Here is a 25,568-nt window from a genome sequence, read left to right on the forward strand (position 1 = left end):
GAAGGGGCATCTGAATGTTTAGCATCTCTGGCATGTAAATATCTTGCAACGTCAGTTACAAAAGTCCCATGTGAACGCCTGTTCTAACTTTCAGGTGACATTGTAAATAATAATGGAGCAGCATTATCATCTGTAAATGTAAACAAACTTGTTTGTCTGAGCGATTGGCTGAACAATAAATAGGACTGAATGGACTTGTTGGCTCTAAAGTTTTACGTTATTTTGTTTTTGAGTGCAGTTATATAACAAAAAAATTACATTTGTAAGTTGTACTTTCACAATAAAGAGATTGCACTACAGCACTTGTATGACGTGAATTGAAAAATACTATTTCTTTTGTTTATGATTTTTACAGTGCAAATATTTGTAATAAAAATAATAATACAAAGTGAGCACTGTACACTTTGTAGTCTGTGTTGGAACTGAAATAAATATATTCGAAAATGTAGGAAAACATTCAAAATAAACAATAAAATACCAATTGAAATTTATTGAATAACAGTGTGATTAAAAGTGCGATTAATAGTGATTAATTTTTTTAATCACAATTAATTTTTGAATTAATCATGAGTTAACTGCGATTAATTGACAGCCCTACAAAATATATTTCATTTCATTTTTGTTTCAAGCATTATATATGTATTGTTGATATAAAATAAAGTTACAATTATAACAAAACATTTTGATTTTATCAATACAAATGTTTTGATTAACCTTTTTGGGGGGGAAATTTTGGTTCTTAGGAATTGACTTTTTGTTCCAATTCAGTGTCTGAATGTCACTCAGAGCAGAGAATCCAGCTCTGCCTAGAAGTACATGTCAGAAGACCAACAGCCTTGGAATCAGGAATTTACTTCCCTTGTTAGCCCAGCCAAACTAAAGTTTGTTAACTCTTGGGGCATACTTGAAAGCCTGCCTCACTAAGGCTTTTTCTGAAAGAGAAGGCTTACTGAAGAGTTTTTGTTTCATTTTTCTCTTGCATGGGTTTTCTATTATATTTTTATAGACAAATATTTAGACTGATATTCATATGCTTGAGTTTATGTTGTTCATGTGCATAGAGATGTTTTGTTTTTGATAGATGCATTATGTAAATCAAGGAAATAAGATATAAGGAGACCCATATTATCATCTTCTTTTTTCCATATGTTGGATCAATGATCAAGGTTAATTGCCATGACAATATTTCATTTAAAAACTAAAAAGCCCTTCCCCCGAGAAACAGGTTGATGCAAACATTCTCTATTTAATCAAATCAATCATATTCAAGCATCTAAAGAATCAGAGCAATGCAGCAACATTTAAACAGAGTTAACTCAAACACAGGAAGGATAACTACTTCAGGATAGGACAGGGACTATAAAGATATGGGAAATAAGTTCCCTTCTTACACTATGAGAATTCCATGGTGGCCAGTTACACAAGCTTTCTAGTTACTGTGTACCACCAAGCAACATACGTAGCCAGAGGGAGAAATGGGACATGGATGTTGACCTCAGTGTTTCATAAATAAAAATAGTTATGTACACATTTCATTTGTAAATGGACTGGTCCATTTACATTCGATAATTTCAGAATCACATGAGTGTGCCATAGAGAAAAGGCACACCATATTTAAATTGACTTTGTATTGTTTTGCATTTCACTAAATCAGACTGCTCTTTTCCTGGATTTTATGGATTTAGTTCAAGGAAGCAAGAGATTTCAGAGTAATATAAAAAATTATTTCAATTTCACTGACTGCTTTGGTACATCGATTGTAGGGCTCTGTCCTTAATAATACTTGTCCAAGCACACAGTCTACTAGCATTGGAAAGACAAAAGTACTTTTAAAGTAGTACTATAACCTGTATAGCTTTGTGAAGTTGAATAGCTGCTGTACCTGGTCTCATTGATAATGCTGGAAGGGAAACGTCAAACAGCAATCAGTATATTAGACCTATAATTTAGGTATTCGGTCATTATAGTTGCAGGTACAATTTAGTTGCACTGTTCAGATTGACTGATTGTCTCTTGGTAAGGAGTTGGAAAGTAAACCAGAAAACTTCATAAAACTAGATAGTTATGTGTTAATAAACAGTGAATAGCTTCCACATTGTACTGCTCATTTGTGGCTAATAATTTTACATTTTTGTTTTAATTTTACTTCTGAATTTTATAACAATTCTCAGGCCATTGTTTAGGATCTACTAGGATGGCAAAACTTTCTGTTCCTTATTTAGCTGACTAGAAAAAAAAAAACCCACTTACTCTAAGATAGTGATTTCATTTATATATATAATTACAGGTAAGGCCATGATCCTGCCAAAATGTATGCATGTGCTAATTTTAAAGTTTGACTGCAGTATGAGTACTCAGATACTTAAGAGTGAAGCATGTGCATAAGTGCTTGTAGATTTGAGACCACAGTATGTGCCTTATATATTATACAAATGTATTTAACTACATCAGTATAAATCCTTTTTGTTGTAGTAGTTCTGGTGTTCCTAGTATAGTTTGTATTAGCACTTAGTAGAGAGAAATCCAACTTCCACCCAGGAATTGATACTTTCATACATGTTATTAACACTTCCTGTGATGGGGTTTACAAACCCCATACTAAGGCTGAGGTGGGGGAAGGGCGAGGCCCAGAATGCCCTGTACCTCAGGCACTGTCGAGCATGCTCCTGGGGAGAAGACAAATATAAAGGGAGCTTCCACAGCCCCAGTTAAGGGAAGTAAGAGAGGCCATTTCCAGGAGGAGCACCACTCTGCAGCAGCAGCAGAAGCTTCTACTGATGGGATGTGGCTGAGAGTCTCATCCTTCCCCACCCCGGCCAAGAACCATGGGCAAGGGGCACAAGAGGGCCACAGGCATTGGCCCTAGACTGCAGGGATTTTGAAGTAAAGACTAAGTAAACTACAGCCACATGCCAAACTGAGACACAAGGTCTGGTAGGAAGTGGCCCAAGGAAAGGTGAGCAAAGGGCTGGCCATACCTAGGCCATCTCACGCCACTGAACTTTCAGGGCCCTGGGTAGGGACCAGGTGGAGAGGGAGGGTCCAGGTCCCCCTACCCACTCCAGAGCTACAATTCCTGGCCCCAAGGAGGACAGACCTAGGGGTTACCAGCCAAGAAGCAAATCCAGCTGGGCCAGTCCATCCAGAGGACCGGAACACCCCGAACTGATAAAAAGACTGGAATTATAGGCCCAGACCACAAGGCCTACTGACCAAAGAAATCACCCTGCTACACTTACCTGGATGAAACTCACCTTTGTGCAGAGGACCATCACAATCATAGAATCATAGGACTGGAAGGGACCTTGAGAGGAAACAGAGCAGGACCTAGAAACTGCGGGGACTCCCCACAGATGTCAAAAGGGCCACTGGACTGGTTGTGGGCCCCAATGATTCCCCAATCACATAGAATCATAGGACTGGAAGGGACGTTGAGAGGTCTTATAGTCCAGTCCTCTGCACTCAAGGCAGGATTAAATATTATCTAGACCATCCCTGACAGGTTTTTGTCTAACTTGCTCTTAAAAATCTCCAATGACGGAGTTTCCACAACCTCCCTAGGCAATTTATTCAAGTGCTTAACCACCCTGATAGTTAGGAAGTTTTACCTAATAACCAACCGAATCCGCCTTTGCTGCAATTTAAGCCCATTGCTTCTTGTCCTATCCTCAGAGGTTAAGAAGAACAATTTTTCTCCCTCCTCCTTGTAACAATGTTTTATGTACTTGAAAACTGTTGTCATGTCCCCTCTCAGTCTTCTCTTCCCCAGACTAAAGAAATCCAATTTTTTCCATCTTCTCTCATAGGTCATGTTTTCTAAACCTTTAATCATTTTTCTTGCTCTTCTCTGGACTTTCTCCAATTTGTCCACATTTGTCCTGAAATGTGGCACCCAGACCTGGACACAATCAGTTGAGGCCTAATCAGCATTGAATAGAGGGAAATAATTACTTATTGTGTCTGGCTTACAACACTCCTGCTAATACATTCCAGAATGTTTGCTTTTTTTTTTTTTTTGGCAACAGTGTTACACCGTTGACTTATATTTAGCTCGTGATCCACTATGACCCCCAGATCCCTTTCCGCAGTACTCCTTCCTATGCAGTCATTTCCCATTTTCTATGTGTGCAACTGATTGTTCCTTCCTAAATGGAGTACTTTGCATTTGTCCTTATTGAATTTCATCCTATTTACTTCAGACTATTTCTCGTTTGTCCAGATCATTTTGAAGTTTAATCTTATCCTCCAAAGCACTTGCAACCTTTCCCAGCTTCATATTGTCTGCAAACTTTATAAGTGTACTCTGTATGCCATTATCTAAATCACTGATAATGATATAGAACAGACTCAGACCCAGAACTGATCTCTGCAGGACCCCAGTTGACATGCCCTTCCAACTTGACTCGGAACCACTGATGACTATTCTCTGGGAACAGTTTTCCAACCAGTTATGCACCCACCTTATGGTAACTTCATCTAGGTTGTATTTCCCTAGTTTGTTTATGAGAAGATCATGAGAGACAGTATCAAAAGCCTCATTAAAGTCAGAATATACCACATTTACTGTTTCCCACTTATCCACAAGGCTTGTTACTCTGTCAAAGAAAGCTATTAGGTTGGCTTGACACAATTTGTTCTTAACAAATCCATGCTGTTACTTATCACCTTATTATCTTCTAGGTGTTTTCAAATGGAGTGCTTAATTATTTGCTCCATTATCTTTCCAGGTACAGAAGTTAAGATGACTGGTCTGTAATTCCCCAGGTTGTCCTTATTTCTCTTTTTATAGATTGGCACTATATTTGCCCTTCTCCAGGCCTCTGGAATCTCTCCCGTCTTCTATGACTTTTAGAAGATAATCGCTAATGGCTCAGATATCTCCTCAATCAACTCCTTGAGTATCTTAGGATGTATTTCATCAGACCCTGGTGACTTGAAGACATCTACCTTGTCTAAGTAATTTTTAACTTGTTCTTGCCCTTGTACACCACTTCAGTCCCACTTCAGCCATCAAAATAAGGCTTACATGGGACATGGGTGGTGCATAGGTCTTGTACTGCCTCTCTGCACAGGGATAAAATTTCACCCATTCTGCAATAAGGATTGAAGTGAAATGTAGCCTTCCCCACAGGGGGCCCCTTTGTCAAGCTTCAAAGAAGATTAATTAAAACATTTCCAACAGTAACTGAAGCAATAAAAGCAAAATGTGAAACTATAAGAAAAAGTGAGAATTTAATATTCAACAGTTCAAGTGTACTTTGTGTTCTCCTGTGCCTTTGAGTCTGTCCTTGGTGCTGTACGCTCAGTTAAAAGTACCTTGATGCAAAGGCATACCTTGCTGTGCCACGTTCAATATCTGTTTCCACAGCAAAGTACAATCAATTTTTTAAAAGGAAATGTTTGGCTAAAATTATTTAGGATATTACTGTTGAAATACTGACCAATTATCCTTCATTAGCCTTTTAAGCACATTTTGTGAACAGCATAGCATGCAAAGTCATAACTTTGGCCTTAGGTAATTTTGGAAAAGAAACATACCAAGCTGTGTGGGAGTCAGTCCATGATTCCACTCTACAATAATTACTGGAGATGTTCTAACAAGTTTTAGAATGGTTATTCTAGAAAAATAAAATAATATTAAGGGCCCAATCCTGCTTCCATTTAATGTAGTAGGAGTTTTGCTGTTTTCTTTAATGGAAGCAGGATTGGATGCAAAGTCTACTCTAAATTAGTAAAAAGGATCATACTGAAATTTAAGTAATATCCAAGGATAACTAAAATATAAGGCAAATAACAGAATAGTGCACCATGGGTTTATTGATGGGAGCAATAACAATTTGCTTTTTTCATATGTAAAAAGTATTTTGCTTCATACAACTAAGAACTTTAAAAAAATCTCGGGTGCTGGTCAGCTGTGGATTCCTCCTGATCACACCAGCCATCTTTCTTGTATCCTGTTCCTCAGGAAAAGCCAGCAGTTCTTCTAGAAGTCTCGAGCACTGGGGGGCTGTTGATGACTTTTTTCCCCCCAAGAAATTTGCTAAATGAAAAAATAAGATACATAAGCTACAAAGCTCTCTGTTTTCTGTACAATTTCTATTTTTCATCCAAAAGAGTACATATCTATTCTATTGTACTTAGAGAAATAAGCCTTTAGAAGAGTAAACTGGAAGGTTATACTCCAATGCAATAGACATGACTGCTACTATACTACCAAAAAACAAAACAAAACAACCTTCCCCCCCCCCCCGCCACCCAAAATGAAACGCACAGAGAGCAGCATAGTGATCTACCTGAAAAAGAGATTAAGAGGGCCTGTCTGATGATGTCTTTGCCATGTTTGAAAACCCATCTACTGCAATGTAAAGCTGATCTTTTTTTCTCCTGCCTACACCTCAGACAGGCCAATTTCCTCTATAGATTCTGTTGGACTCATCACAAACTCCACAAAGCAAACCTAGTAAACTCAGTTAAATAGAGAGAACTTTGATATATACTTCAGTATCCAAACAGATTAGTGAACACAAAGTTCTAAAATTAAGCACAAATGCTTACTAGTGAGATGGTTAAAAGTCTAACCCATTTCTGGAAAAGTAAACAGTTTATATTTAGTCATAGTTACTGAGATTTTACATTATAATAGGCAAGGAGAGCAAAATTTTTTGATCTAGTGCAACTCAAGATTCATATTAGTCAGCGTGCAAATAATATAGTTTCATAATGAGTTGTAATGACAATGAATATTGGATATGCATAACCCCACTACATTTTATATTTGAACTGCATAAATACAAGTACATTAAGACTGAACTGCATTGGGACTGGTAACATTAGCCAAGGTGTAACAGTCTAAGCTGCCATTGGCCATTTATTACATTTGGCCAATAACCCCAAGTTTTGGGCGAGAAATAGCTATTGGATGTATCTTTTTGAGCAAATTTTGAAATAAACAGCTTCTGTGCAGAATTGGAGGAGAGGAAATATCTGATTTCTTCAGTTAAGGAATAATGTTTTAAATTGTGAGGAAGAAGTATAGTGATATTTAAAACATATTATTAGGACTGTCTCTTAAAAGATGACAAAACATGCTGAGAAACTATTCAGCTTCACGAGACACCTTTTAAAAAAAAATCCTCTATTTTCTTTTAAAATAAATTATATATCAATTTTCTCTGCAGAATTTAATTACTAACTATAGATAGAGCGTGTTTAAGTTTGTTTTGTTGTGCAGATATTTTTCCACCTAAATATAGCCACTTAATTTAGAGAGATCCTGAAAAAAACCCCATGTTTGACATTTTAGAAAACTGTTAGGAAGATCGTATTTGCCACCCAGGATCAGACCAGCAGGTCCAGCTAATCCTGTATCCTGTCTCTGTCACTGGCCTGTACTTGAAGCTTCAAAGGAAGGTGTAAGGAGCCCTGTAGTAAACAATTACAGAATCTACTCATTGGGGAAGTTTCTTCCTAACTCCCATCAGTTAGTGGTTTGCTTATGTTGTGAAATAGAGGGTTATTATCGCCTCCCAGCCTGTATTTTCACCTATTATGCAACTGAGGATGTTCCCATTATCCATATAAATGCCTAATCCTTTTTTGAATCCTATTAAACTATAGGGATTAGATCTTGGCCCCACTGAAGTCAACGGGAAACTCCAGGATTTATCTCGCAGCAAAGATTCTTTTTAGTAAATTAAAATTTGTTGACTTTCATTTTAATTAAATATCCTTTTGTTCTTGCAATATGAGGAAGGGTAAGAAGGAGCAACCAAATATAACACTCTCTTTTTCATCTCATTAAACAATCCCAAAGCTTTTCAATCATTCTCTTATGGAAGATTGTCCATGCCTCTAACCATTATCCTCACCCATCTGTGGACTTCTATTACTCTTTCTATATCTCTTATGAAGTAAGAGTGATCACAGCTGAACATGGTATTCCAAGACAGATTGTACCATCAATTCATATAATGAAAATACAGTATTTTCATTATCATTTCCTATTTTGTTAGCTTTATCGACAGCCACTGAACTTTGAACAGGGTTTTTATTAAGTTTTGCACAACACTCAAGTCTTTTTTTCCCTCAGCAGCTACAGTTAATTTAGAATCCAGGTTTGTCTATACCCCACGAGGTTCGGAAATACATAAACGTTTGTTTGCATTTTTAATTATCTGTGAAATTTCTGGTGTCGGTGACTCACTCACCTTTTCTCAGCAAATTTCTCAGTAAATATATTGGGCTATCAAAACAGAATCTCTAGAGAACACTAAACAGGGTGTCAATAATTAGCTCAATTATCACCTAGACACAAGCCAGGAATAAATTTTGTATGCCCAGTTGCCAAAACTAAAGGAATAATCCCCAAGAAAGCAGGGTATTTTAGCATCAGAAAAGAAAAGTATTCGACCTTTCGCCTCAGAAACACAAATTAAATTTTACAAATTACAAATTAATGGAGATATCCTATCTCCTAGAACTGGAAGGGACCTTGAAAGGTCATTGAGTCCAGCCCCCTGCCTTCACTAGCAGGACCAAGTACTGTTTTTGCCCCAGATCCCTAAGTGGCCCCCTTAAGGATTGAACTCACAACTCTGGGTTTAGCAGGCCAATGCTCAAACCACTGAGCTATCCCTCCCCCCAAGCCTGGTGTCAGCTTCTGACCAATTGGCAGCACGGAGGCAAGATTTCTTGGATGGCATCTCTGTTCAAATGGTGTGGAAATGCAGCAGAAATGGAGCAGGCAAACATGGGTGCAGAAGTGCAGTGCTGAAGAAAGGAGCTGTTAGACAAGTAGAACAGCCCAGATGGAACTGGATGATTTGATTGGAGGACTAACAGCGCTCAGGTTTGATTATCCTGCATTCTCACGGCAAAGTAGGCAGATTTGACAGGCTGAAGTGAAACCCAAGCTAAAGCCATGCCTGCTAATCTGTCTTAAAGCACCCTCAAAACTGGGTTAGAGGCTTTTCTGTGTGGACAGAAGGTGGTTTGGGTCAACACCCAGGTTATAGATAGGGCCCTACCAAATTCACCATCCATTTTGGTCAATTTCACAGTCATAGGATTTTAAAAATCATAAATTTCATGATTTTAGCTATTTAAATCTGAAATTTCATAGTGTTGTAATTGTAGGGGTCCTGACCCAAAAAGGAGGTGGGGCGGGAGGAGAAAGGGGAGTGCTGCACGGTTATTATAGATGGGGTTATGGTACTACTACCCTTACTTCTGCAAATGCTCCTGCTGCGGTGCTGCCTTCAGAGCTGGGCAGCTGGAGAGTGGCGGCTGCTGGCCAGGAGCCCAGCTCTAAAGGCAGAGCCAGAGCCAGCACCAGTGCAGAAGTAAGGATGGCATGATATGGTATTGCCACTCTTACTTCTGCACTGCTGCCTGCAGGGCTGGGCCCTCAGTCAGCAGCCGCTGCTCTCTGGCTGCCCAGCTCTGAACGCAGCGCAGAAGTAAGGGTGGCAATACTGCAACCCTCCTAAAATAGCCTTGTGACCCACCTGCAACTCCTTTTTTGGTCAGGACCCACAATTTGAGAAATGCTGGTCTCCCCTATGAAATCTGTATCATAAAAGCACACAAAAGGGTAAAAGCACACAGTAGACCAGATTTCCTGGGGGGAGACCAGATTTCATAGTCCGTGACGCATTTTTCATGGCCGTGAATTTGGTAGGGCCCTAGTTATAGTCTAGATTAACTGCAGTGAAAACATACTCTAGAACAGGGATCGGCAACCTTTGGCCCGCGGCCCGCCAGGGTAAGCCCCCTGGAGGGCCGGGCCAGTTTGTTTACCTGCCGTGTCCGCAGGTTCGGCCGATCGTGGCACCCACTGGCCGCAGTTCGCTGCTCCAGGCCAATGGGGGCTGCGGGAAGTGGTGCGGGCCGAGGGATGTGCTGGCCGCCGCTTCCCTCAGCCCCCATTGGCCTGGGACGGCGAACCGCGGCCAGTGGGAGCTGCGATCGGCCGAACCTGCGGACGCGGCAGGTAAACAAACCGGCCCGGCCCGCCAGGGTGCTTAACTTGGCGAGCCACATGCCAAAGGTTGCCGACCCCTGCAACGGAACTTAGAGCAGTATACTCCAAGCCATGTGAAGGAGGAAGAGGACAGTAGAAGCCAACCACAAATTTAAGTACTGCTTAATAAAAACAAACATACAAGAAAACAAGAGGCAAGTGAAAAAGATTCACTGGTTAATGCTCAACCAACATGATGCGATTTAAGACATCTCACTTCACTCATTACCAACCTTTGATCAACACTTAAAGATTGAAGGATTCATTAGATCCATAAGTAAGAAAAAAGCTAACAAGCGGGGCACGCTTGATAACTCAGCTGTTAATAGTCACTGCATTGTTGTTTTAATTTAGTAACATCATGCGTTTTGGGGGTCTAGAGATTGTATGGTTTGCCTTTTAAATTTGTTAGCATAGATGCCAGTTACATTTTCTGAGGATGAATCATCTTAATTTTAAAATAATACACTATTAATAAATTAATAAACTATAGCTGCAAAGAGATCTTCGCTAAAGATTCAGACCACAATGAAGATTTTTATGTGCTATTTTTTGTGCTGAAGTCAGGTATCCTTTCACCTGACAATTCCACGATAGGCTCATTGAGGCCTAGACTCTAATGCAAGAATTGTAGAGACTTTTTGTTGGGCTCAGCGAGTCGATAAAAAGGGGAAATTACTTGGCTGTGTACATTGCTCATAAAGTGGCTGGAGTGCAGAAGTCTTGGACACAGGAAGACAACACTGATTTCAGTAGAAATTTCACCTATGTATCTGAGAGGAGACTTTGGGTAACTGGACATGGAACAGAAGGAATAGGCATCTGAATAGGAAAAAACAGGAGCAGTCACCTGGCAATGAATTCCACAGATTGACTGTATCTTGTGTGAAGAAGTATTTCCTTATGTTTGTTTTAAACCTGCTGCCTACTAATTTCATTGGGTGACCTCTTGGTCATGTGTTATGTGAGGGGGTAAATAACACTTCCTTATTCACTTTCTCTACACCATTCGTGTCATATGCCCCGTCAGTTGTTGCTTTTCTCAGATGAATAGTCCCAGTCTTTTTTCTCTCTCCTCATATGGAAGCTGTTCCATACCCCTAATTATTTCTGTTGCCTTTCTCAGTACTTTTTCAAATTGTAATATATCTTTTTTGAGATGGGACGACCAGAACTGGACACAGTATATAAGGTGATGATGTAGGATGTACTTAGATAGTGGCATTATGGTATTTTCTGTCTTATTATCTATCCTTTCCTAATGGTTCCTAACATACTGTTAGCTTTTTTGACTGCTGCTACACACTGAGTGGCTGTTTTCAGAGAACTATCTACAATGACTCCAAGGTCACTTTCTTGAGTAGTAATAGCTAAGTTGGATCATATGGCGCCACTTCCCCTCCAGTGTGACCTACACTGGTATTCCTATATATTTTGTACTCTGGTATTAGCGTGACCAATACCATGATTCCACCAAGTTTCTGCAATGCCCATTATATCAATGTCCTAGTTCAATACCAGGCACTCAAGTTCACCCATCTTAGGGTACGTCTATACTTACCTCCGGGTTCGGCGGTAAGCAATCGATCTTCTGGGATCGATTTAGACGCGATAAATCGATCCCGGAAGTGCTCGCCGTCGACGCCGGTACTCCTGCTCCGCAAGAGGAGTATGCGGAGTCGACGGGGGAGCCTACCTGCCACGTGTGGACCCGCGGTAAGTACTTTGTAGTTCGAACTAAGGTACTTCGACTTCAGCTACGTTATTCACGTAGCTGAAGTTGCGTATCTTAGCTCGAACTGGGGGGTTAGTGTGGACCAGCCCTTAGACTTCTTGCATTTATATTCAAGAACTTACGAAATCTCTCAATATTTAGCTGTCTGCCTTCATGTGATGTAATGGAATGGGACTCTTTTGTTTGTCTGTTTCTCTTCAATTCCTACATGTACTTTATCAACTTCTCTCCTCTCCTCTTTACTAGGATATAGAGTAACCCCATTAATAAATCCTCCCCTAAGGGATGTGTCTGTTCGAACTATGTGCTCCTTCAAACCTGTCAGCTTTCTCCCTGCCCTTAGTTTAAAAACTCCTCTATGGCCTTTTTAATTTTGCATGTCAACGGTCTAGCTCCATTTTGGTTTAGGTGGAGCTCATACTTCCTGTATAGATTCCTCTTTCCCCAAATTGTTCCCCAGCTCGTAATAAACCTAAATCCCTTCTCCAAACTCCATTATCTCATCCACTCATTGAGACTCTGAAGTTCTGCCTGTCTAACTGGCCATGTGTGTGGGACTGGAAGCATTTCACAGAATACTACCATGGAGGTCCTGGACTTTAATCTTTCTTAGAAGCCTAAATTTGGCCTCCAGGACTTCTCTTCTACCTTTCCCTATGTCACTGGTACTTACATGTGCCACAACCATAAGCTCCTCCCGAACACTGCACATAAGTCTATCTAGATATCTTGAGAGGTCAGCAACGTTTGCACTCATCAGGAAATTCACCATGCGATTCTCCCAGACATCACAAACCCAACTATTTGTATTTCTAATAATTGAATCCCCATTACTATTATCTGCCTTTTCCTAATAACTGGGATTCCCACCTAGGAGGGGCATCCTCAGTGAGAGAGGATACCATGACATCATCTGGAAGTAAGGTCCCAACTATGAGATTGTTTCCCTCTGCTCCAGCTTGATGTTCTCCTTCCCCAAGATTTTCATCCTTCTCAACAGCACAGAGGCCGTCAGACTGGGCATGGGACTGCTCTACTGTGTCCCAGAACATTGTGTCTATGTACCTCTGTCTCTCTTATCTCCTCCAGTTCAGTCACTTTGGTCTCAAGAGTCTGCATTCAGTCTCTGAGGGCCATGATCTCCTTGCACCGAATGCATACACAGTGGCGGATTAGCCATTGGGCCAATGGGGTCCGTGCCCAGGAGCCTGGGCCAATTAGGGTGCCTCTGTGCCCCGACCCGCTGTGCCCACCCGGCACTCCTGCTGGGGAGCAGGATCAGGGCACAGCGACTTGCCCCACTCTGCCTGCCTGGGGCTCCTGCTAGGTGCAATAAACTGGACAGCCCCCACTCTGCTGTCAATATTCAGGTATACCTCAGAAAAACATTCAGTGACAAAAACGCCAAATATATTTTCCATCTATCTATGTTCTGTCTACAGAATTGTACCCTATGTATGCACAATTTACAACCAAAAAGATACTAAGTCTTTATAGTCAAGGGGAAAAAGAACTAAATCAAAGCAAAATAGTATAAAATTTGTTGTGTAAAAGCTTTTTCTTCTGTCTGATTGCAAAGGGTTGATTCTGAAAAAACAGACATGAATAGTGAATCTTTATTTTAAAGATTACATATTAGGTTGTTTTATTATCAACTTGATAAAATATTTTAAAAGGAAAATATAAAACTTTTTAATTTAGTATAATTGTTAAAACAAGTATTTTACAACGACACTAAAAGACTCTAGTACATACATAAAGCTGTAATAACAGTCATTTCTAGGTGTGGATTTTTGGCTTATGCCGCATTATACTTCTGAAAAATGCCATTATTACAATATAAAGCAGGCCATGTCATGTGTTATTGCTTACTTATTTTAATAAGACTTTTTATAAGAAACACCCATTTTTTCCCCTAGGAACTTTACATTGTAAATTTGGTCCTAGTACCTTATAATAGAAATTACTATAATTTATTGTACTTTTTCAACCTGCTCACAACTGGCAACTCAACACTCAACAAAGCTTCAGAAAATAATCCCACAAAGTTATTTTTCTTTTTAATTATGGTAACTTTGAACAGGTCATATTATAACACTAAGGTACATACCCTTTGCCACAATGGATGCACTTTTGTTGAAACTGAAATCCACAAATAAAATGTCACTACTACATATTTACCTTTTATTTTTCCTATTAGTTTCTAGCCCTTGGGGGTTGATAAAACTGTTGGGTTGGCCGTGTGGACCGTCTTGGCTGACCATCACCTCCTCTGCGGAACTCTAGAGTTTGCTCATAAGTATCTTCCTCCTCCTCCTGCAGGTAAACAGCATTGTTTTAAATGTAGAGCGTAAATGAATGCATTATAGACGAATAGAAACTGCTGCGTCTATGCTGATAATCACTCAGGAAACTACCATGACATGGAAACTGCCATAATGGATCACTCTTTCAAATTTTTTCAAAACTAGGAAATCAAATAGCAAAAAATTGAAAAGTTTCAAAACTAGACCTCAGAAACAGCAGGAAAAGGTTTTAAGAGACTTGCAGCAGAGACATACATGTATAAAAGTTCAAATCCTTTAAAATAAATAAATAGCCTCTGTATATTCAAAGGTACCAAGTAATGGCATAGAGAAGTAATTACACACCTAGAATATTGCATTCTGTCCTGGGCACCTCAAAACAAGAAAGATATTGACAAATTACAGCGAGTTCACAGAAGAGCAACAAAAATAATTAGGGGGCTGGAGAGATTGATTTATGAAAGAAGATTAAAGAGAGCTAAATATATAGCTTCTCTAAGAAATATTTTAAGGTGCAAAATGTTAGCTGTCTACAAAACTTAAAGGGTGTATACATTAAGAATGGGGAAGAATTATTTTGAGTGGCACAAGAGGATATAAAAAATGGTTACCTATGTTTTTGTGACTGTTGTCCTTCGAGATGTGTTGCTCATGTCCATTCCATTCTAGGTGTGTGCACACCCACATACCCAGTTGTCAGAGATTTTTGCCTTAGTAGTATCTGTAGGGTGGGTTGTCGCGCCCTCTTGAGTGCCACACTCATGCATTGGTATATTAGGCGCTGCTGACCCTACGGCCTCTCAGTTCCTTCTTGTCGGCAACTCCAACAGAGGGGTAAGGAGGGCAGGTAATGGAATAGGCATGAGCAACACATCTCGAAGAACAACAATTACGAAAAGGTAGGTAACCATTTTATCTTCTTCGAGTGCTTACTCATGTCAATTCCATTCTAAGTGACTCACAAGCAGTATCCTCGGAGATGGGCTCAGAGTTCACAGTATAGCGGCTTGCAGTACTGCTCTACCGAAACCAGCATCATCCTGGGCCTGCTGGGTAAGTGCATAATGGGAGGTGAACATGTGGACAGACAACCAGGTGGCCGCCCTACAGATATCCTGGATAGGCACTTGGGGTGTAGCCTGAACATATTATGTTGAGCACCCAATAGTCCAAGGTCAGTCATGACCAGGCCGACAGGAAGGGGAGCATGTGGTTGAGGAAAGAGCAGGGGGGTGGATCCTGGGAAGTGACTGGGGTGCCGTCCTAGGGCGCATCCTCAAAACACCTGCTTCGGCTTCCTTGGCCTGTGGAAGAACAAGGCTGGAAGGAGGAAGGGGAAGACAAAGGGTGACGCCATTTAAATCCTTTGTGTCTATCCAGCTTTCTGTAGGAGCTGGACGGGGGGACACCCTGGGATCGCGATGGAGGCGGAGGCAGCAGCGGATAGAACGGCTTTCTAGCCTGCTGGGGGGTGTGAAGACCCAAGGAATGGAGGGTGGCACGGGAGTCTTTAAGGCCGTGGAGCTGTGCGTTGGTCAGCTGCCAAAAGAGCCCTGCTCCCTCAAACGGAAGAGTAGTCTGCATCTCCTGGGACAGCCCAGAGGACTGTAACCAGGAGCTGCACCTCATGATCACTGTGAAGGGGACTACCCTGGCCACCAAGTCCATAATGTCCCAGACCAAATGGAGAATGCTTCTTGCCCCTGCTTTGCCCTCGTCCACCAACGCAGCAAACTCCTGGGCTCGGTCTTGTGGGAGGCCCTCCTTGAACTTGCTGATGGAGTCCCACAGGTTGAAGTTGTACCTGCCTAGCAGGGCCTGATGGTTAGACACCCGAAATTGCAGGCTGGCTGTTGAATAAATTTTCCTGACAAACAAGTCCAGCCTGTTGGCATTTATTTTTTGGTGTGCCACTCGCCTGGCCCTTTCATCGACGGCAGAAATGATCAGGGATCGCACTGGAGGGTGGGTGACAGGTACTCAAATCCCTTTGCAGGGACATAGTACTTCTTTCCCACCTTCTTGGAGGTAGGTAGAATGGAAGAGGGGGTCTGCTACAAAGACTTGGTAATTTTAAGGACCCCCTGGGTGGATGGGCAATGTGACCCAGGCCGGAGTGGAGGAGGGTATAACATTAAAGAGGTGGTTGGACTCCTCCGTTAGCTCCTCCGCCTCTAAGTTAAGGTTGGCAGCCACCCTTTTGAGCAGGCCCTGGTGCTCCTTGAAGTCGTCGGGGGGCGCTGCTCGTTTGCGATGGGGCCCATCACTGATTTGTCCGGAAATGACAAAGATGAATGCACAGCAGGGGGAGGGGCTGCTCCTTGGGCGTCAGGGCCTGCTGTGTTGCCCTGGTGTCGGATTCAGCACCATGCTCTGACTTGGGTGCTGGCTGTGTCAGGGGTAGCTTGTCTGATGCAGCCTGGGAGGAACGGTGGGAGTACGGGACCGGCATAATAGGTACACCCCACCGGTGCCAGTACTGCAACTGAGCAGGCCATTGCCCCTGTCTCCATGCTGCCACCACCGCAGCAGCCGTGCCGATCTCACAGGCCGGTGGCGACTCACCTTTTATAGGCGAGGGGCTGACCTCCCCTTCAGGCTTGGACCATGTTCCTTCCGGTGACCGCTGACTGACCCTCATCGGCGACTGGTAAGGAGAGGGTGAGAACTGGTGCCTGTCCAAAGAGTGGTACCAAGGAGCCGGAGACCAGTTCCGCGACCGGGAACAATCCTGAACTGGGGGGGGCTCGACGCCTGGGAGACCACCTAGGCGATGATCTGCATTGTGGAGAACTCTGGTGGGAGGCCCGACAGTACCATGAATACGGGGATCGGCATCACGACTCAGGTGTCCCATGCTTTGCAAGTGGAGACCTTGACATCAGGGCCCTGTGTTTTCTAATCGGGGACTGGCTGCGGTGCCGCGGTCTGAGGCTGTGGTGATGGGGACTGATGCTGCGGTCCAGGGATCGGGGATGCTCCACTGCTTTAGGGGATGGTCCCATAACCGGTTTCCCCGTTAATACCGGGGCCTTGGCTGGGTCCGTCACCTGGCTTGGCGTCTGCAGTGCTGGTCGGCCTACTTCCTCTGTGGCCGCCAGGCCCGCTTCGGGCAAAGATGACCCTAAGATCTAACTAAGTGCCTATCAATTAACAACAAAGGAGACAGAACAATGGACTGAAAGAACTGCTAACGCTCTTGCGATGAAAGACAAGGCACTCTGACCAACCGTCATGGGCGGTAAGAAGGAACTGAGAGGGCGTAGGGTCAGCAACGCCTATTATACAAACGCATTAGTGCGGTACTCAAGAGGGCATTACAGCCAACCCTACGGCAAAAATCTCCAACGACTGTGCACATGGGCACGCACACACCTAGAATGGAATCGACATGAGCAAGCACTCAAAGAATTAAGAGAAATGCCATGACAAAGGGAAAATTTTGGTGTAATATGAGGGGAAAAAATCCTGACCATGAAACCATGGTGAATAATGAAGATGACCGGTCACTGATTCAGAGTGATCTGAATTGCTTGGTAAACTGGGTGCAAGAAAACAATATGTGCTTTAATACAGCTAAATGTATACATTTAGGAACAAAGAATGTAAAGCCACACTTGCAGGATGGGGAACTCTATCCTGGGAAGCAGTGACTCTGAAAAAGATTTGGGGGGTCATCATGGATAATCAGCTGAACATGAGCTCTCAGTGTGATGCTGTGGCCAAAAGAGCTAATGCGATCCTGGGATGCATAAATAAGGGAATTTTGAGGAGGAGTTGAGAGATTATTTTACCTCTGTATTTGGCACTAGTGTGAGCGCTGCAGGAATAGTGTATCCAGTTCTGGTATCCACTATACAAGGAGGATATGGAAAAATTGGAACGGGTTCAGAGAACAGCCATGAGAATCATTAAGGGATTAGAAAACAAGTCTTACAGTGATGGACTCAAAAAGCTTAATCTATTTAGTTTAACAAGGAGAAGTTTAAGAAGTGACTTGATTACAATCTGTAGGTATCTATATGGGGAACAAATATTTAACAATGATCTCTTCAATCTAGCAGAGGAGGGTATAACATGATCAAATGTCTGGAAGTTGAAGCTAGACAAATTAAGACTGGAAATGAGTATATTTTAACCATCAAGGTAATATAATCATTGGAATAATTTACCAAAGGTTGTGGTGGATTCTCCATCACTGACAATTTTTAAATCAGGACTTGGATGTTCTTCTATAAGATTTGCTCCAAGCATTATTTTGGGGAAGTTCTAAGGCCTATCTTATACAGGAGATCACATACTAGATTATCACAATGATCCTTTTCAGGCCTTGGAATATATGAATCTATGACTGTTAAATAATCTCCCACCGGAGGTGGTGGAAGCTCAATTTCTTGGGGTATTAAAACTAGCCTGGATGAAGCACTAGGTGTACTGTAGAAAACAATCTTGCTCTGGGGATTGGCAAGAATACCAACCCAGGTTGCTTTCATTTCTGATTTGATGCCTCAAAGAGGAATCCCCTGCTCAAACACAGCACATTCAGTTCAAGAAAACAGTTATTTTTGTACTGAGGAGTTTTTCAGACAAACAGGATTGTGAAAAGTTGAAAAGGGGGACATTATTGGTTGATACCAACCCATAATCCTATGTTACCTATCACTGAACACAAACTAGAGGAGACTATTAGCTTTTTGCCCTATAAAGTTATGAACTAAAGGGGTACAGGGAAATGTTAGCTCAAGAGGCGGAATAGGTGTATTAAGAAAGCCACTTAGGAAACTGAGTCCTGCATAGTGAGTAGATCACTTTTGGTTCTCTCTTGCTGGCTGTTTTCCTCATAATGAATAGCAATATAAATCAATACCAAAAAAGAAGACAAGTGAGAACTAGGATAGAAAGACTAAGAGGAAGAAAAAGCATCTTTAATTCTGTCAAATACTATAACTAAGGAGGCAGACGTACTGGTTTCTTAAAAGTTGAGTAAGAAGCCAAAAGTCTTTAGAACCGAAATATCATGCTTTTCCTCTCCTATAATGCAGTGTGCAGTTAACAAAGAGTTAAATGGAAATTAATCTGTAATCTGTTTTCTAAACAGACTGAATGATTTGGAGGTTATTTTAGAAATGCATATTATTTTAAAAGATTTTTCCTGTTTAGCTGTCCAGCTGCTTAAATGAAGGTCCCCTTTGTATAAACAAGGTTCTTGGACACAGCTAAGTTTCCTAGGGCACAAATGGATTTGATTGCCCTATGAAGAAGGGCCAAGAGAAGAAAACAGAATTTCCTGTACAGACATAGAAGGGACATGTAGGTTTTTTTTTTGTTTTTTGTTTTTTTACATTTTATGGATTCACCATATCCAAAAGCAAAGAAAAAATGGGTTCTGGCATAAAAGCTCATTCAAATCAATACACAGCATATTGCACCTAATACTATAACATTCTTCATAACATGAAATAACATTAGCAACATCAATTTCTCACAAACTCATAATGAGAAAAGAAGTAAAGAGAATGTGAAGAAGAAGGGGAAAGAAGGGTGATTATTTTAATCTGTCTTGCATACAAAGTATTTCAAAATGTTTTGCAATGACATATTAGTAATGTATAACTTTTCACATTAATTATTGTAAGAGCAGAAGGACAAATGTAGGAACATGGAGTAGCAGGCAAAAGGGTGGTTATTTTTATCATTTGAACACCTGCTCCTATTTAATCTCAAGGATAAACAAATTACTTGAATTAACAAAAACATTGTCTTGACTAAAAGACAGTTTAAACCCATAAGGAGTGAAAGCTAGCATTATAGCACAACCTTTTGTGCCTTAGTCAAAAATTTTCAGAGACTGTAGGTTGGAAACTGTGGATTTGGATATCTCGCCTTCTGTTATCTGTAAAGGTTTTAGCCTTTCTTTAAAGTTGTATCTATTTTTCAATAGTTCATCTCTGAAAGTGTCCGGCAATTGTTTAGCCCTCAAATAATCCCTTGCAACAGAACAAATATGGTTGATAGCTCTCAGTACGAGACAGAGCTGGAATATTAGTTTCACTTGCACAGAAGTTAATCAGTGTTTATGAAGGTACAGCTGTAGTTTTATGTTCTCAATTCTGTGATGTAACCGTGTTTTGAAATATTTTAGTTCGTTAACAGATGCTTTATATTGGTCTTGTGGTTAAGTCTGAGAATCGGGAGTCAGAAGATTGGGGTTCTATTCCTGGTTCTGACACCAACTTCCTTTTTGACTTCTGACCAGTCACTTAAATCTTTTTGTGCCTCAATTTCCCTATTAGCAAAATGGGGATAAAATACTTGCCTACTTCACAGGGGTGTTGCAACTCTCAGTTAACTTTAATTAGTAAAAAACTTTGACTATGGATGGAAGATGCTATAGAAAAGCAAAGTATTATCTCTGAAGTACCTCCCTTTAGGTCTCTCTCATTCATTCTAAGGAAAATGCAATAAAGAAAGGGCTAGACCATGGCTTTTCAGACACTGCAGAATTGGGGTCGGAGAAGAGGAAGCTCTTAGAATCATCCCGGAGCAGAATACCTCCTGGAGCATAAGGTCAGCATGTACTGAGGCATCAGACTGTAGAAGGCACTTGACCCACCTGGGGCCAACTCTGAAGTAGTTTAAGGACTATTGCCCTGCCCCTGCCCTTGCCCTAGAACTACTGGCAGCATTATACCCTCTTGTTCCTTGCAGTTCCTGAGTTTAAAAAATGTGACTGTGCCTATTCACAAGCCCCTGTACGATCCATGTTGCATCTCCTTCCTCTACCCTCTAAAAAGTTTCTGTGTTAAAACACAGTTCAAATAAACATGACCCCTGAACAATACACTACTCTAAATCCTCGTGACAGACTAATATAATTAATACCAAGAGTTTCTTTTCATGCCAAGATTCTCTGACTGATTGCACCCTTTCTTTCTTTATTTTTGTTAGTGACAAATTAAAACTTCCATCGTAGATACTAACTGGACAACAACTGAGTGGGACCAGGGAAAACAACGTAATGGATGAAGAGAACCTTCGAATAATACAGTTTGTTCAACAACTGTTACCAAATATGTTTGACAAAACAAATGTGTTTAATGGCCTATGCAATGAAATCCTTTTCAGCTATCCACCTACAAGGTTGCCTCCAGTCAATCATTCTGTGTAATTGTATTGTATTATGAAAAGCTTACCAAAAAAACTGAGTGTGCTAGAAAGGGGGAAACACCTGTCACAAATCACAGAACTCTCCACTATTTACCAAACTATGTATTATTGTCATTAGATTCATGTTCTTGAAAACAAATTTAGTATGTATCAGTGTTGGTTATTCTAAATTTGCAGATAAAGCAAACACAGTTAACAATGACATTTCAGCACCTAATTAACCCACTTTCATTTCTGCAACACTGAGCTATATGAAATACAGAAGGTTTTTCACCCTTCACAGGAAAGAAAATAAGATCTACAATATAACAAACTAAAGTAAAGTAAGTCTTAGGACCTAAACCATGAAACCCTATTTTATACCATAATCAGACTTTTACTAAGGTCAGTGTGGAATTATTTAAACTTTGAGATGCTGAAAACTTTAATAGGAAAGTTTCCTGATTTTTTCATCATTGTCAATTTTCAGTTTTTGTTAGTGTATCTTTCTTTCTAAGTTACGGAATCAGCAGAACTAAAAGCAAAAAGTTTTTTATACATTTATTTACTTGCCAAGAGAATGAAGACAGATGCAATCTGAGATTTCCTACAATTCCCTGCCAAAGTCTTCAACCCTAAAATAAAAAGACTACCCTTCTTAAGAGTGGAGAATTAACCTGGTCTGTCTGTTAAATGTAGGTTTCTCTGGAACAGACAGACTAAACTGCACAGAATTGTGGCTGAAGGTTTAGCAATGTATTCTAGTATTTTTCAAATGAGTGTAGTGAATCAGCCATCTCATTTTAACAGCCTAAGCCAGGCTTGAAGCTATTCAGTAGTTGCGTATACCATGAAAAACACTACACATTATTTCACAGGAGTGATAGTCTTTCCTCAAAAAAGACCCAGACTAAATAAATTAAAGAATGAATTACCTTTCACCCATAATGAATGGGGTCTCGTTGTAAGGATGACAAGCACTTCAGAGTAAAGGTCATTGATAAGTTATAACAAGAGAGTTTTCACAATACCTGGCTTGTACAAAGCCTCTGTTCTTAATGCTGTTGGTCCTTGGAACCCCAGAAACACAACTGATCAGTCCAAATTAAAACTAAAAATTGAGTAAGACAAATTTTACTGTACTGTCATTCCATTATAAATATAGTGAAGAGCTGAAGGTGCACACATTCCAATTCAGTTAGCTTTGCTACAATACAGTCTGTAGTGAAATGTAAAACAAAAACAACCCCCCCCACCACCATTTCTCCCTCTTCTTTGAAGCCTTGGGTGACACAAAAGGAGGCTTTGTAACAAGTGATAATGACAGAGAGATAATTTACTAAACAACACTCCATCTGACTCTTCCCTCTTCTTTCCCTGCATCCCCCTCCCATTCTCTTTCCTCTCTCCAATACCTGGTTCTCCCGCCTCTGCTCACAATCTCCCACCCTCATCTGTTGATGTCTTGTCCCTTGTTAGCTGCTTTCCTTCTGACCTTCACTCCTTGTTTGATCTCAAATGCTAAAACAACTGTCTCACGCACCAAAATGGCCACTTGATTGACCTTATCTTCACTATGTATATCTCCTTCTCTGATTTCTACATTCCCTCTCTGCCACCAGCACTTCACCTCCTTGACCACTGCCCACCCATCTATTCTTTCATGGCTAGCTACCTATCCATTTATGCCCAGGACTTCTCTGCCTCTCTAACTCATCTCCATCTGTGGAATCTGCTGTCAGATCCTTCCATTCCTCTTTGTCTTTCCTCTTCCAGCACAAAGTCCATCCTTTGGGTCACGAATGCATTTCCAAGATCCACTTCCTTGTTGCTGCTCCTGAACACCTCTGGAGAAGGTCCCGGGGGGGAAGGGATAGCTCAGTGGTTTAAGCATTGGCCTGCTAAACCCAGGGTTGTGAGTTCAATCCTTGAGGGGGCCATTTAGGGATCTGGGACAAAAATCTGTATGGGGATTGGTCCTGCTTTGAGCAGTGGGTTGGACTAGATGACCTCCTGAGGTCCCTTCCAACCCTGATATTCTATGATTCTATGACCACATAAATTACTTATATTACAAATTTGCTGTCCTCCTTCAGTTATGCCACATGCCTTGACTAACAACACTGTTTCTCCAGCCTCACTGAGTCATGTTCACAATTGATTATTTATTAACTTTGACTGCCTCCAAGATCCCGCCTGCCCTCTTCTCCTTTTCTGTACAAGATCTTGCCAACTCTTACAAATATCTACATGATCCTCTATGATCTACCACCTCCTCCAGAACTCTTTATCCTCTTTCTCCATCACAAACAGAGAGGTTTCTCATTTGCTCTCTGCCCCTAATACTTATATTAAAATTGTATATATTTGACTGTCTCCATCTTCCCATCTCTTTGTATGTTGTTTGTTTCCCTATATTGTAAGCCCTTTGGGATAGGATCATGTCTACCTCTTTGCACCACTGCAATGGGCCCTAGTCAGGACCTCGGACTCTACTGTAACAAATATTAAATAATAATAATAATGAATACATAAGGAAAATTACACAAGGCCGAAGCAGGTACAAAGCAATCAGTTAAATGCACAAACAGAAAAAAAAACAGTTACTGGCTTTTGTAACTGTTGTTCTTCGAGATGTGTTGCACATGTCCATTCCAATGTAGGTGAGTGCGTGCCGTGAGCATAGTTGCTAGAATTTTTTCCCTTAGTGGGATCCGTCAGGTTGGCTCTAGCGACCTCTGGTGCCGCACACTCATAGCGCCGGTATAAGAGGCCCTGCCAAGACTGCACCCTGCAGTTTCTTCTTACCAACCACTCTGAGAGAGGGGCTGGTGGGTGGGTCTTGGATAGGTATGTAAATATCATTTTAAAAGATAACCATTTAAATGATTAAAACTATATCGTTTAACTGGGTAATCGATTAAAGGGAAAGGGGCAGGGGCTGCTCCAGCCATCTGGCGCAGCTGGGGCTGCTCCGGCCGGTGCGCAGGGGGTTAATGGTCAGACTAATACTTACCAGTTAACCATTTAACTATTTAATATTTTACACCCCTAGTCTCAAAATGGACATATACAACATCTCAAACAACAACAGTTACAAAAGGTCAGTAATCAGTTTTCCTCAAGTGCTTGCACACATCCATTCCAATGTAGGTGACTCACAAGCAGTTGCACCAGAGGTGGCTTGGAGTTCAAGGAGAAGCTGCAACATAGCGTGGCCAAAGTGGGCATCATCTCTAGATGTTGAGTGATGGCATAGTGCGCTGAGAACATGTGCACCAAGGATTGCAGCCCTCAGATATCTTGGATAGGAACTTGAGCTAGAAAAGCTGCCAAAGAAGCCTGAGACCTTATGGGATGAGCAGTCGGGTTCAGTGGAGGGGGGCCCCTGCGAGGTCATAGCATGCCTGGATACATGATGTGATCCAAGATTAAATTATCTAAGCGGAGATGGGGAGCCCCTTAATACTTTCAGCTATCGCTATGAAAAGCGTTGTTGATTTACAGAATGGTTTGGTCCTCTGATTACAGAATGCCAGGGCCCGTCTGACATGTGGCTTAGGATAGAAAACTGTCAGAAAAATCGATTGGTTGCAGTGGAATTGAAAAAACACTTTCGGGAGGAACTTTGGACGTGGGCATAGCTGCACTTTATCGTTGAAGAAGTTTGTATATGGGGGCTCTAAGGTGAGGGCTCAGATCTCTGACAGTCTCCTGGCCGATAGAATGACCACCAAGAAAGCCACCTTCCAAGGGAAGTGTAACAGCGAGCATGTCGCTAGTGGCTCAAAGGGCGGGTCTGTTAGTTTTGACAGGACAAGGGTTAGGGCCCGGGGGGGGGGGGGGGGGGACTGGTTCCCTTATCTGAGGGAATATCCTCACCAGGTCTTTGAGAAAATGAATTACCATTTCGCGTGAGAAAACCGACCTACTGTGATGAAAGGCTGAAATGGCTGCCAGCTGAACCTTGATTGAAGAGAAGGCCAGTCCTTACTGCTTCAAAAGCAGAAGATATTCCAGAACAAGCTGCAATGAGAACTGCATGGGCAGAACTCTGTGATGGAAAAACCAGATGGAGAATCGTTTCCACTACGCCAGGTACGTCGCCCTAGTGGAGGGTTTTCTACTGCCCAGAAGGATGCTACGAACCTGCTATGAGCAAGCCTGCTCTTCAGGGTTCAGCCATTAAGGTTCCAGGCCATCAGATGAAGCGAGCTGAGGTTTGGGTGGAGCAGCTGGTGATGGTCCTGTGTGATCAGGTCTGGGTGCAGCGGAAGCTGGATTGGGGCCTCCACTGAAAGGCGTACAAGGATAGCCACGCCGGAGCTATCAGGAAGACCCGTGCTCGGTCCTGCTTAAT

At 41.6% G+C, this 25,568-nt stretch overlaps 1 protein-coding gene across 1 annotated transcript in view; it reads right to left on the reverse strand.

Moving 5' to 3' along the window:
• Positions 1 to 5,738: 5,738 nt before the first annotated feature.
• Positions 5,739 to 25,568, reverse strand: part of TDRD3 (tudor domain containing 3) — a 281,940-nt gene continuing 262,110 nt past the window's right edge. The window contains exons 13-14 of the mRNA XM_065405303.1: positions 13,938 to 14,072; positions 5,739 to 6,040 (exon numbers count right to left, since the gene is read on the reverse strand). Coding sequence (XP_065261375.1) covers positions 13,953 to 14,072 — 120 coding nt within the window. The 3' untranslated portion in view covers positions 5,739 to 6,040; positions 13,938 to 13,952. The remainder of the gene's footprint in view (positions 6,041 to 13,937; positions 14,073 to 25,568) is intronic.

The sequence above is a fragment of the Emys orbicularis genome, chromosome 1, assembly GCF_028017835.1.
Source record: "Emys orbicularis isolate rEmyOrb1 chromosome 1, rEmyOrb1.hap1, whole genome shotgun sequence".
Taxonomy (NCBI): domain Eukaryota; kingdom Metazoa; phylum Chordata; order Testudines; family Emydidae; genus Emys; species Emys orbicularis.